Consider the following 11,432-nt stretch of genomic DNA (forward strand, 5'->3'; position numbering starts at 1 on the left):
CGAGAATCTCATGAAATGCACGCAGTATTTATATGTGACACAACTGAAGTTAATTGCTGCATTTGTCTTGGAAAAAAAATGGGTCTTAATGGGTTATTGTTTGTAGTGCAGAGTGACCCACACTCTGGTCTTGGTTTGTAGGACAAACTGGATGGATTTGTTCCTGCTCACTTCTTTGGCTGGTACCTGAAGGTAAGAATGACTCTTGTGTTACAACACATTCCTGTTCCAGTACTGTTCCGCTTTTAGAGCCCGACTGCTGCTGTCTCAGTGACACCAGCCTCTGGGACCAGTGACATTAGGCAGTCATCTGTGAGCTAGACTCAGTGTCTGTAACACATGAAAGGCCGGGTTTTTGCCCTGGACCACATTAGGTCACCTCATTTCTTTCCAAAGGGATGCTACATTGCGAGCTCCCTCCTCCACCGGCAGTCATTCTGAGCTCCGATCAATGACATCAAAACCTTGCCTCCTGTAGCAAGATAAATGTTCGAATGGCCTTTGGATGTGGCGTGCGGGGAGTGCAGTGCTGTTGCTACCCAGACAGGGTTTACAGCGCTTCTGGAGCTCCTCTAGATGTGGATTTCTAAAGGGTGTTGGTGCAAGCGGTGCCTGGTTCTCCTCAGCCCGCGGCCCTGTTTGTAGTGGTGTTCAGCGTGGTGTGAAGCCGTGGTGGATATTTGAAGAGTTTTTTTGTGCCTTTGTGCAGACGCTGATGATTCGGGACTGGTGGATGTGTATGATCATCAGCGTGATGTTCGAGTTCCTGGAGTACAGCCTGGAGCACCAGCTTCCCAACTTCAGCGAGTGCTGGTGGGATCACGTACGTACGGCGCAGGGCAGCGTAGCTGTGTCTGGATGCAGTGTGCTGAATGGCCCCGTTCTAAAGGGAGTGCTGAGAACTGAACGGTGTCACGTCCGTGTGGCCAAAGAGGGGACCGTGCAGCTCAGCAGCGCTGCTGCGTCTCCGTGGGGAGTCTATAGTACCGCTGGCACTGTTTCTGTCATTCCATGGGCTTTCAACCTACTGCACATGGTTAAATACAGGTTTTAGTTCCTTTCGCATCCGAGAAAGAATCTGAAGCCTTAGCTGATAATTTTCAAATATTTGGTGATGGTGCAAACTGTAAAATCTGAAATGAAGAGGGAGGTCAAGACTGTGTGTGTAAGGTTTCAGGTGGTGGTTTTGCTTGCCCATTTAAAACAAATGAAACAAACACACACACAAAAGCCCGAACAAACCACCCAACCAGCCCCAGCAGGCTCAGCGCAGTTCACGTCCAGCTCTGCCCCCTGCAAACCCCTCTTCAGTGTTCGCTGAAAACAGCGAATGTTTCTGTGTTTAGAGTTGCTGGAGAGGTTTATTTCCAAAAGCTTGTAAAAGCTCGGTGCTGGCCTTGCTGAAAAGCTGTGGCCTTCGCACGTGGTGGTCTGTAACCATCCTTAGCCCAAAACCCTGCTCGCGTGGTTCTTCAAGCCAGAGACAGGGCTGTGGTCCCGTTTCCCTGTGGAAGAGCAAGCTCTCATGGGACACACTTCTCAAACATTATTTTCTATTTCCCGATGGAATGTGAATTTGTTACCAGAGTGATCAAAACGATCTGCGTTCAGGGCACGCAGCTCTGCTTCTTCTGTTACGTGGGCTGGTCTTTATTCTTACAGTACAAGCTCTTCCCAAGTTTGGAATGATTCTCTACATGGTTGTATTTATAAAAATGAATGCATTATGTATGAAGACATCAAACAAAGCTGTTTGCCTTCAAAAACGCTTCTCCAATTAAGGCTCTTTGGGTTAGAATGCAGAGGGCAGCCAGGGGCTTTTGCGGCTCCAGAGCTCCCTCTCTTGGCACTCAGAGCACAGGAGAAATCGCGGCTGTGTTTGCACCTTTTGAGCCCGGAGGCAGGAGTTGTGTTGGAAGGCAGCCCGAGGAGTGTGCGGTGAGCGTGGGCAGCGGTGGGCACGGGAAGATCCAGGCTGGAGGAGCCGTTCCGCTTCCGTGGGTTCCTGTGGGGTTCTTGGTGTTTCTGAAGCTGTTCTGTACCGAACCGGGGCTGGGAGCAGGTCTGCTGCGCTCAGCACCTGCAGCTGCCGGCCCCGCACACGGCTGCTCCTGCCGCGGTGTTCTGTCTGTCCGTCTGTCCGTGTGCCTGCTCGTCTGCCCTTCACGCGCTCCGGGGCTTCTGCCCCAGCCTCACCGCGGTTTTCTCCTTCCAGTGGATCATGGATGTGATCTTGTGCAACGGGCTGGGAATCTACTGCGGGATGAAGACCCTGTCGTGGCTGTCGCTGAAAACCTACAAGTGGCAGGGGCTCTGGAACATTCCTACGTACAAGTGAGTCGGTGGGGAAGGGAGCTCCAGGGGCAAAGGGCAAAGACCTTGATTGTCGAAGGGTTGTTCTGGTAGAATTCACGTGAATTAAGGAATTCACACCTGTCCTGAGCAGTGCCTGGTGTCTATGGATGAGAGTGGCTTGTGGAAATGGGCTTATTTAGTGAAATCGCTAAGGGAGGGGCAGGAATCCAAGTCAGGATCGTACTCTGCCATCCACTGCAAGGATCTGTTTGGTCCTTGTGTCAGCAGTCGTTCCCTGGTAATCAGAACGTCCTAGTAATTGGGACACCAAAACTTACCATTTCATAGAGCCCTGTAGTCTGGTCCCAGTAATGAACCGTCCTGTTGTGTAATGTGTCTGCTGAGCAAAGCAGAACTGCAAACTGCTTACCATGCCGGCTGGGAATGTCGAAGTGGGAGGGATAGTCCCAACAACAGGCTTCTCTTTAACTCAGAATGTTCGTCTCGTTTAGTAGTAATTTTTACGGGCAAATTGAGGCATTTTGAGGTCTCAAATGGGAATGTTAGTAGATGTGTCTCGTGCTGTTTCTGGAAAGGACAAGAGCGTGCTCTGCTCTTTTGCAGGGGTAAGATGAAGAGAATCGTGTTCCAGTTCACGCCGTACAGCTGGGTGAAGTTCGAGTGGAAGCCGGCGTCCAGCCTGCGCAGGTGGCTGGCGGTCTGCGGCATCATCTTCGTGGTAAGGAGGCTTCTTGGGCTTCTCTGTTGTGTTCTGGGAGCACCGGTAGCTCGGGCCGAGGCCCCGAGGCGGTGATGTTTCTCTGGCTGAGGCTGGACGAGAGATCCCTCCTGATTCCTGTGGGAAAGGGGCTGTTCCCAGGCCTGCTTTACACCTGGCGGATTCACTGCGTAAGTGTTGGTTCTTGCTGGCTGAACAGTGTTGACTGGCAATGTGTGCGATATAAACTGTGAACGTAAATCAGCAAGTACATGCTGCTGCCAGGAATGTTGGCTTTGGGCTGGTTTCTGTGCGGCTGAAGCAGGTACAGGTCACGCTATGGCCGGAGGGGCTGCGACCAAACCTCTCTGCGTTAGCGCTGGGTGAAACAGAACCACCGTGTGACACCGGTAGTGGCTCCGGAGCCCAGGGGCATTAACCGGTTTCTGTGTTACCGCGGTGGTGCAGGACAGAACTCGGATTTTTTGCCAGCTGCCGTTGAGCACCTCGAAATGTGAGGAGTATGAAATGCGGTGGTCAATGGGGGGTCTGTCCAGCACAGCTCCCATCCCGGTTGGAGTGGGACACACAGTTGGTTTGGCAACCCCCACCTCTCGCCGTAACCCGGCGTTTCCGCCGCTGTGGGACCGCAGGCCCCAGCGTGTCCAGAACAGCCTGCGCTTGGCGAACTCGGGCAGCTGGATCGGGTTCATGTCACCCAATTTCTGCAACACAAAGCGTCTGCCGAGTTCCCATAGCGCAGCGGATTGCTGGGGTTCCCATAGCAAAGTAAAGTGCCTGCATTAAATCAATACGCTTCCCCGAATGGTTGCTGTGTGCACGCTCACAGCTCTTTGTACCCTGAAAAATCAGGTTCTGGTGCTGGAGCAGATTTGGCAACTGCGAGATCCCATGGAACCTGTAGGAGTCCTTGGTATAACGCTGTTCCTTTGAGCCGAGCCCAGCTCCAGCTGGCGGTTCATGGGCAGCTCCAGGTGTTGGCTCGCTCTTTGGGATCAAACAACACTTAATGCCACTTGTTATCGTTTCTTTTGAAGTGAGAAACTTGTGTGTGCTTGCTCAGGGGCTCACGTTGCCAGGGCAGCTCCCTCGCGAACACTTGGCTGGAAGTGCGTGAACAATCCTCCTGAGCTGGCTCGGGTGGTGAGGTTTGCGTAACTGTGTAAAACCAGACCCAGAAGAGCCCTGGACGTGCCGCTCCTGCCTCTGGGTATCCCGGCTTCCCTCAGCCACCTTCTAAATGACAGTGAAATGCTTTCCAGCGTTCGTTATCAGTATTTCTGCAGGTACTTCAAACTCCCGGTGAACTTGTGCAAAACCAGAGGCAGTGCCTGTCAGGTTTCTGCCGTGGGTTTTTGTACCTCTTCCAGCACACGGGCTGTTGAAAAGCCGACTGTTGTTGGCGATGGCTGCAGCTGCTGGTGCCCAGCGGCGCTGAGCAGGACCTGGTGGTGAAGGGGCGGGGGAAGAGGGAGATCCCGGCTTCCTTCGCTGGGGTTTGCAATGTCATTAAAATGTCCTTTTTCTCAGTTTCTGTTGGCAGAACTGAACACGTTCTACTTGAAGTTTGTCCTTTGGATGCCACCAGAACACTACCTGGTCCTGTTGCGACTCGTCTTTTTTGTCAATGTGGGAGGCGTGGCTATGAGGGAGATCTACGACTTCATGGACGACCCGTAAGCCGGTCCCGTGTGTGTGCACCCTGTCGGGCTTCACTCACTTGGTTTGGATTGCTCCAGCTTGTTGGCATCCCTCTCAGGGCAATAGTTCAGCTTGTTGGGGACAAAAAGAGCTCATCCCAAAGCATCTGCTTTGTGTTCTTTTGTTTTGGAGGTAGAATTCGGACCGTGTCTGGTTGGAGAGCAGCTGTTGTTAGGGGCACTCTGCGTGCACTGGTTTAAGCTCAGTTTTTAACAAATGATGTCTCTTTGGAGAATGTGATGTGTGAATCAGCCGGTGCGCACCGGCTGGTGGGCAGAGCAGTGCTGAGCTCTGCCTGCAGAGCGGTGCCCAGCAGCTGCACTCCTTACGTGGGCCTTCGAAGGACAACAGGGCCCAAACTGAAAAAAGAAGCGTTTCCTGGAGGTGCTTCTGTTCTGGAGCTGGTCCCTGGGGGATATCCTCCTGACATCCCCTCGCAGACCGGAGGACCCTCTGCAGCGCACTCGTACGCAACACACGTGTCCTTCTCACGCATCATGTGTGTCCTCGCTGCTTTTGTTTCTGCAGAGCACGTAAAACCCGAGGAAGCTTTGTTCTCAAAGCCACGTTTTCTTTCACGCTTTAGTAGCAATGTCACAGATTGCCTGAGCCCACTTCTTAAGCCCAGGGTGCCGTCTGGGCTCAGGGGTGTTCGATGTGTCTGTGTCCAGCGTTTAGGGCTGCGGCGCTGAGGACCAGGGTCCCTCGCGAGGCTGTGACCCCGCACTGGGACGAGGGCCGGCCAGCCTTGTGTAGGTGGCTCTGGGGACACTCGGCAGCTGCCCCTGCCCTCGCTGCGGCACCTGCTGGTGTGGGACCCTCCTCCAGCTGCGGGGTGAGAAGAGGTCCTGCCTCTGGCTGGTGAGCTCCTCTCCCCAGCACGCTCGCAGCCTGCCGCTCCTCCCGGTTGGCTTGGAAAAGCTCCTTTGCTGTGCCGCAGCCCGTGGCGCACACTGAGGTTTGGAGTCATCAGTCAGCGGTGCCTCGTTGCTGGTTCGGTTTGAATGAGCGCGAGGCAGCAGCGACTCCCCCTGGGCTGCGTGGCTTTGCCATGGCCACCACCGCCTGCCGTGCCGCTGCCGCGGTGCCCGCGGTGCCAGCCCCTCACCTCTGAGCGCCCCGGCTCTGCCCTCCTCACGCTCCTCGTGCAGAAACCCCAGCGTCGGGCTTACCCAGCATCCCTGCGAAGGCTTTTGCAGCTGGACGTGGATCCCTCCCTGCATTTCGGGTCATCTTCCCCTGTTTTACCGGCTCAGCTGGGTGCATTTGCACCTGCGCGTCCTTTGGAGCCAAGGAACCGCTTTGGATTCTCCCTGTTGTGCTGCAGGGGGAGGCTGCTGGCGCAGAGCAGCTCGTGCCTCAGGCTGGCAGCGTGTGAGAATCCTTCCTCGCCTTTTCCTTCTGGAAACTCGCTCAAGTTTGGAATGTTCCCTTGACCTCCCCTGTCAGAAACACGGCTGGTCGCCTTGGCTGGTACCAACGGCTTTGTCTGAGGTAACTGACCAGATCTCTGCAGCTAAGCCTGCGATGTTCGGTCTGGAGAGCAGTGAAGTTCATCTGATTCAGAATTCTTAGTGTCTGCGGACAGTTCCAGGGCTTTGCTTTCAGGAGCTGGGTCTGAGCATGGTGACAATGAGGTATCTAGAACGGGAACAGCCCGAGGAGAGGGGTGGCTGCTGGAGCTGCTCTCGGTGGCGCAGCACGCTCCTGCTGGGCTCAACGTGCTGCTGGCGTTCTTCAGGACTCTTCTCGCCAGAAATATCTTGATGTGAGGGTCTGTGGCACTTGACCGTGTCATGTCAGCCTGCTTTCCAGTCTTCACACCCCTTCTAAGGAGTCCGCATGGAGGCCGTGAATTTTAATCTTATTCCTCAGATATAAAAGGACTTTTCTTTCAAATCTTCCATGAGTAGCAGGGCAGGAAGCAAGCTCTCTTCCTCGGCAGCTTTAGGTTCTGTGCAGCTCTTCTGTCAGGTTACCTTTAATCCTTTTTATCAGCGTGCTGTCGTGAGCAAATGAGGCAGCGACGAGCAGAGCTGCCCGAGCCATCCGGACAGCTGGAGCGCCCAGCGAGAGCTGTGCTGCGCCGCCTTTGCTCTCCCCGTGCGTCAGGCTGCTCTCTGCCCACCGGATCCGTCGCGCCACATGGACCGCCTGGAGCAGCTTCCGGAGCCCTTTCATCTCAGCTGCTCTGGGCGGGTACTTTTCAAACCGGAACGTGCTCATCCCATCCGCATCAGCGATAACCTGCTCTACGTTTACTGCATCGTCTTTTCTTCCAGTGTATTTGGATGATTTTGTGTAGTTTGAATATGACACTCAGGCCTCGTGTTTGCAAAACTGTGTGGTTTGCGTGCTGAGATTGCAATGGCCGCCCTGGATCAGCAGAGGGGAGAGAAGCTGTTTGCTCAGCGCCCTCCCCAGGGGGATGCAGTGGAGTGGATGTGTCCGAGCAGCAGGGGAATGCTTGCAGAAGGACGGAAGGGAAGGAAGGGAGGGAGGGAGAGAGGGAAGAAGGACGCCCTCCCCAGTACAGCTGCTGGTGTCTGATGGGGGCAGGGGAACAGAAGCGGGCAGCTCCCTGTGTCCTGGTGCGTGGGCACCGGGCCGTGCAGCAGCTGGAGGGTGCCGGGCAGTGTGAGCAGAGGGAAATCCTCACCAGGGACTTGTTAGGTGGCTTCACCTCCATCCACTGGCAAGAAAATACGGCCTGAAGAGCTTGGGTGGCTCCTGAACATCAGGGCGTTTGCTGAGTCCGTGTGGGGCCAGCTCACCAGCCCACGGCTATTTTGGTTTGGTATGTTTCCCGTGCAGGAACAGGAACCCCAAAGACGGTCTTTCCAGTCTCTCCTGCAATTCTGAACAGCCGTCTTGGTTCTCCTGCAGTTTAATTTCTGGCGTTGCTGGTGGACGAGCCCCTCGCCAGGCTGGTCCGGAGCACTGCGGCTCCTCGTTGGCTCGGTTCTGCTTGGAAGCAGACCCTGCGGGTTCAGTGTTTATCCTGCGTTTGCCCCTCGGCTGCGTTGCCCTACAAGCGGAACGGCGGCCTCGTGCCTCCAGTGTCTGACCGTGCCTCTTGGTTATCACACTCGGTTCTTCCAGAGTCTGTTCAGAGGTCATAGCGACAGCTCACCCGATACCTGCTGGGGGACAGAGTGGGTTTCGGAATGCAGACCCGCGGGGTTAAGTGCGGGTAGAGCAGCGTGACCTGCAGTGGGAGCAGAGCTCCTGCCTCCACCTGCCCTGAACCGCGGCTGATCTCAGGCTGGTCAGATGATTTGGTACTGGATTTACCAATACCCTGAAAACGGGGAGGCTGGATGTGTCACGGGACGATGAAGTTTAACTTTTCACACATTTTCAGAGCCTCTCAGAGGAAACTTAACTAATGCCAGCATGGAAGTCGTCAGCCTGCACAGGCTTAGTACACGTGCAAGCCAGACTAGACTTCAAAATTGTGCAAGGCTGAATGAAGTTATTACCCCAGCTGTCTTTTCATGGCTGTTGCTCTGGACGCTTCGTTTCACAGCAGCAGCTTTGCTTTACCGTGCGTTTCTCCGCAGGACGTTCCACAAGAAGCTGGGTCAGCAGGCGTGGCTGGTGGCCGCCATCACCGCCACCGAGTTCCTGATCGTCGTCAAGTACGACCCCTACACGCTGACGCTGTCGCTCCCGTTCTACATCACCCAGTGCTGGATCCTGGGCATTATCCTCGTGCTCACCTGGACAGCCTGGCGGTTCTTCCTCCGGTGAGCAGCGCTGCTCTCTGCGGGCTGGGGCACGAGCAGGGAGTTCGCTGGGCGGGATCCTGCGGTTTCTGCCTGGATCAGAGCTCCGGCAGCGCTGCTCTCTGCGGGACGCTGCTCTCGGTGTCGCTGTGGGAGCACAGCGGTGCGTGCCTGCTGCCCCGGGCCTGCTGGGTGCGTGGTGCTGGCCGACGGGATCAGGGCTGGGTTTTCCTGTGCTCTGAGTTAGACAGGACTGAGGTGTTTTACACCTTCATTGCAAGAGCCTGTGCTCTGAGTTAGACAAGGCTGCGATGTTTTGTATCTTCGTTGCAAGAGCCTGCACTCTGAGTTATACAAGGCTGAGATGTTTTACACCTTCATTGCAAGAGCCTGCGCTCTGAGTTAGACAAGGCTGAGATGTTTTACACCTTCATTGCGAGGGCCTGTGCTCTGAGTTAGACAAGGCTGAGGTGGTTTGTATCTTCATTGCAAGAGCCTGCGCTCTGAGTTAGACAAGGCTGCGATGTTTTGTATCTTCGTTGCAAGAGCCTGCGCTCTGAGTTATACAAGACTGAGATGTTTTGTATCTTCATTGCAAGAGCCTGCGCTCTGAGTTAGACAAGGCTGAGATGTTTTACACCTTCATTGCAAGAGCCTGCGCTCTGAGTTAGACAAGGCTGAAATATTTTACACCTTCATTGCAAGAGCCTGCGCTCTGAGTTAGACAAGGCTGAGGTGTTTTACACCTTCGTTGCAAGAGCCTGTGCTCTGAGTTAGACAAGGCTGAAATGTTTTACACCTTCATTGCAAGAGCCTGCGCTCTGAGTTAGACAAGGCTGAAATATTTTACACCTTCATTGCAAGAGCCTGCGCTCTGAGTTAGACAAGGCTGAGATGTTTTACACCTTCATTGCAAGAGCCTGTGCTCTGAGTTAGACAAGGCTGAGATGTTTTACACCTTCATTGCAAGAGCCTGTGCTCTGAGTTAGACAAGGCTGAAATATTTTACACCTTCATTGCAAGAGCCTGCGCTCTGAGTTAGACAAGGCTGAGATGTTTTACACCTTCATTGCACGGACGATGTGCTGTGCCGTGATTGTCCGAGCGGTCCCAGCGTCAGCGACAAGCGAGCCGGGTGGAAGGCTGTGGTTTGGGTGCTGCTGTGCGCAAGCAAAGGGAAAGCGGCTGCGGGAGGGAGGGAAGGGCAGGGCCCCAGAGACCCTGTGCTACTGCAGCGGGGGCTCCTGGAAGAGACTCCAGTGAGCTGAGTTATCCCAGGGGCACTTGCATCCAGAGCACGCTTGCCTGGTTGTTTTGATCGTGTGTTGGTGTTGTCTGTTCACATCCCTGGTTCATCTCTTTGTTTTTCTTCGTAGTGACATCACTTTGCGGTATAAGGAGATAAGGCGACAGAAGCAAGAGCACAAGTATGAAAAGGACAAATGCCTGAGCAACGGTGACGGACTCTCGTCGATGCTGGATGAACAAAACGGGAACAAACTAAGGGAGAGGAAACCTTGAGCAGCAGACAGAGGGCTGTCAGGAACTCTAGTGCTCGAGCTGGCCTGGTGGCAGTTCCAACCTTACCCTACCTAACTTGTACTTGTCGTCGTTAGCTTTCCAAGGTGTGGAAATCCTCTCGGGGCAAAGTGTCGCTCGCACCCTTTCTCCCGGGGTGCGGCGGCAGGGTCTGTGCAGGGGAGTCAGAAGCAGGCGCGGTGGCGCGGGGCTGGGCCGGGCTGGACCGGGCTGGGCTGGGCTGGGCTGGGCTGGGCTGGACCGCGCGTCCGCCTCCGGAGCAAGGCGTGGAGGCCAGGGCTCTAGGACAAAGCGCAAAGGCAGTTTAGCTGATTATTCCCAGTAAGCTGTGAGATTTCGACGTTGACATTTGGGCATTAGGAACACTTGTTTTGAGTGTACAGATACCAGGCACAGGAAGCAGTTGGTTTTCGTTCTGCTGACACTACCTTGAGCTGTGGAGTGAGATGGTGTGGAGCGTTCAGCCACCGATTGACGGAGCTGCGGCGAGGGAGGCGTAGAGAAACCGAAGCTTGTGAACAAGTTGCGTAACTTGCACAGAACGTCAAACACTACACTACTGTTACAGGCCCTGTGCGCGGGGCCGTTGCCTTCTCTGAACTGACTTTCAACGTCCTGGAGTAGCCTACAATAGTTTTATGTTGTACCACTGCTCTAGGGAGACAGACGACTTCTCCTTAGCTCTTTTTTTAATTTTTATTTTAGTCTTGGGCATCTCTTAAGTGTAAGGGAAGGTTAAATAAGAAAGGTCAACCTGCCTTTCCTTCGCTTCGTGGAGTAAAACGTATAACAAGCAGAAAACTGGGAGTTACTCCAGCAGTCTTCAGTTATTTGCCTTATTCTCGGCTCTTTCGTTGCTCACCAGAGGGTTTTGTTCCTGTGCGGGCAGGACGGGCTCTGTCCCTGCTCTGTCCCTGCTCTGTCCCTGCTCTGTCCCTGCTCTGTCCCTGCTCTGTCCCTGCTCTGTCCCTGCTCTGTCCCTGCTCTGTCCCTGCCCCGTCCCTGCTGTCCCTGCTCTGTCCCTGCTGTCCCTGCCCCGTCCCTGCTGTCCCTGCCCCGTCCCTGCCCGTTACTCCAGGTAAGTGGGGCTGGGGAGGGTCCCTGCGCACCCAGCAGCTGGGCACACCACTTGGAAACCTGGGCTGTTTTGTTTTTTGAGGTCATTATTCAAACTGCAAGTGCTCCACTAAGCATCGGTTTTGTGACCTCTGCTCTGAGCCTTTCACTGGCGTCGAAGGCACTGACGTAACCGCGTTGTTTTATGGATCCTGTGATCTGGCTGTTGAGGGGTATTCTTCAGGGAAGTGTTGGTCAGAAGAAAATGGCATCAACACCACCAGTGAAGTTTCCAGAGCGCAACTGGCACTTTGCGAGTGGCCGAGGACTTGCCGAGCTGCTGACGAGCAGGCACCCGCGGGTGTGCTCCGCCT

General features: G+C 54.7%; 1 protein-coding gene across 4 annotated transcripts in view; it reads left to right on the forward strand.

Annotated features, from left to right (window-relative positions):
- PTDSS2 (phosphatidylserine synthase 2) overlaps positions 1 to 10,803 on the forward strand; it is a 31,335-nt gene extending 20,532 nt beyond the window's left edge. For all 4 annotated transcript variants that reach the window (XM_071808671.1, XM_065839232.2, XM_071808673.1 and 1 more), the window contains 7 exons: positions 142 to 192; positions 710 to 823; positions 2,216 to 2,334; positions 2,920 to 3,034; positions 4,565 to 4,710; positions 8,299 to 8,484; positions 9,840 to 10,803. In XM_071808671.1, the coding sequence (XP_071664772.1) occupies positions 142 to 192; positions 710 to 823; positions 2,216 to 2,334; positions 2,920 to 3,034; positions 4,565 to 4,710; positions 8,299 to 8,484; positions 9,840 to 9,984 (876 nt within the window). In that variant the 3' untranslated portion in view covers positions 9,985 to 10,803. The remainder of the gene's footprint in view (positions 1 to 141; positions 193 to 709; positions 824 to 2,215; positions 2,335 to 2,919; positions 3,035 to 4,564; positions 4,711 to 8,298; positions 8,485 to 9,839) is intronic.
- The last annotated feature ends 629 nt before the right edge of the window (positions 10,804 to 11,432 follow it).

This window comes from Patagioenas fasciata, chromosome 5, assembly GCF_037038585.1.
Source record: "Patagioenas fasciata isolate bPatFas1 chromosome 5, bPatFas1.hap1, whole genome shotgun sequence".
Lineage (NCBI taxonomy): Eukaryota > Metazoa > Chordata > Aves > Columbiformes > Columbidae > Patagioenas > Patagioenas fasciata.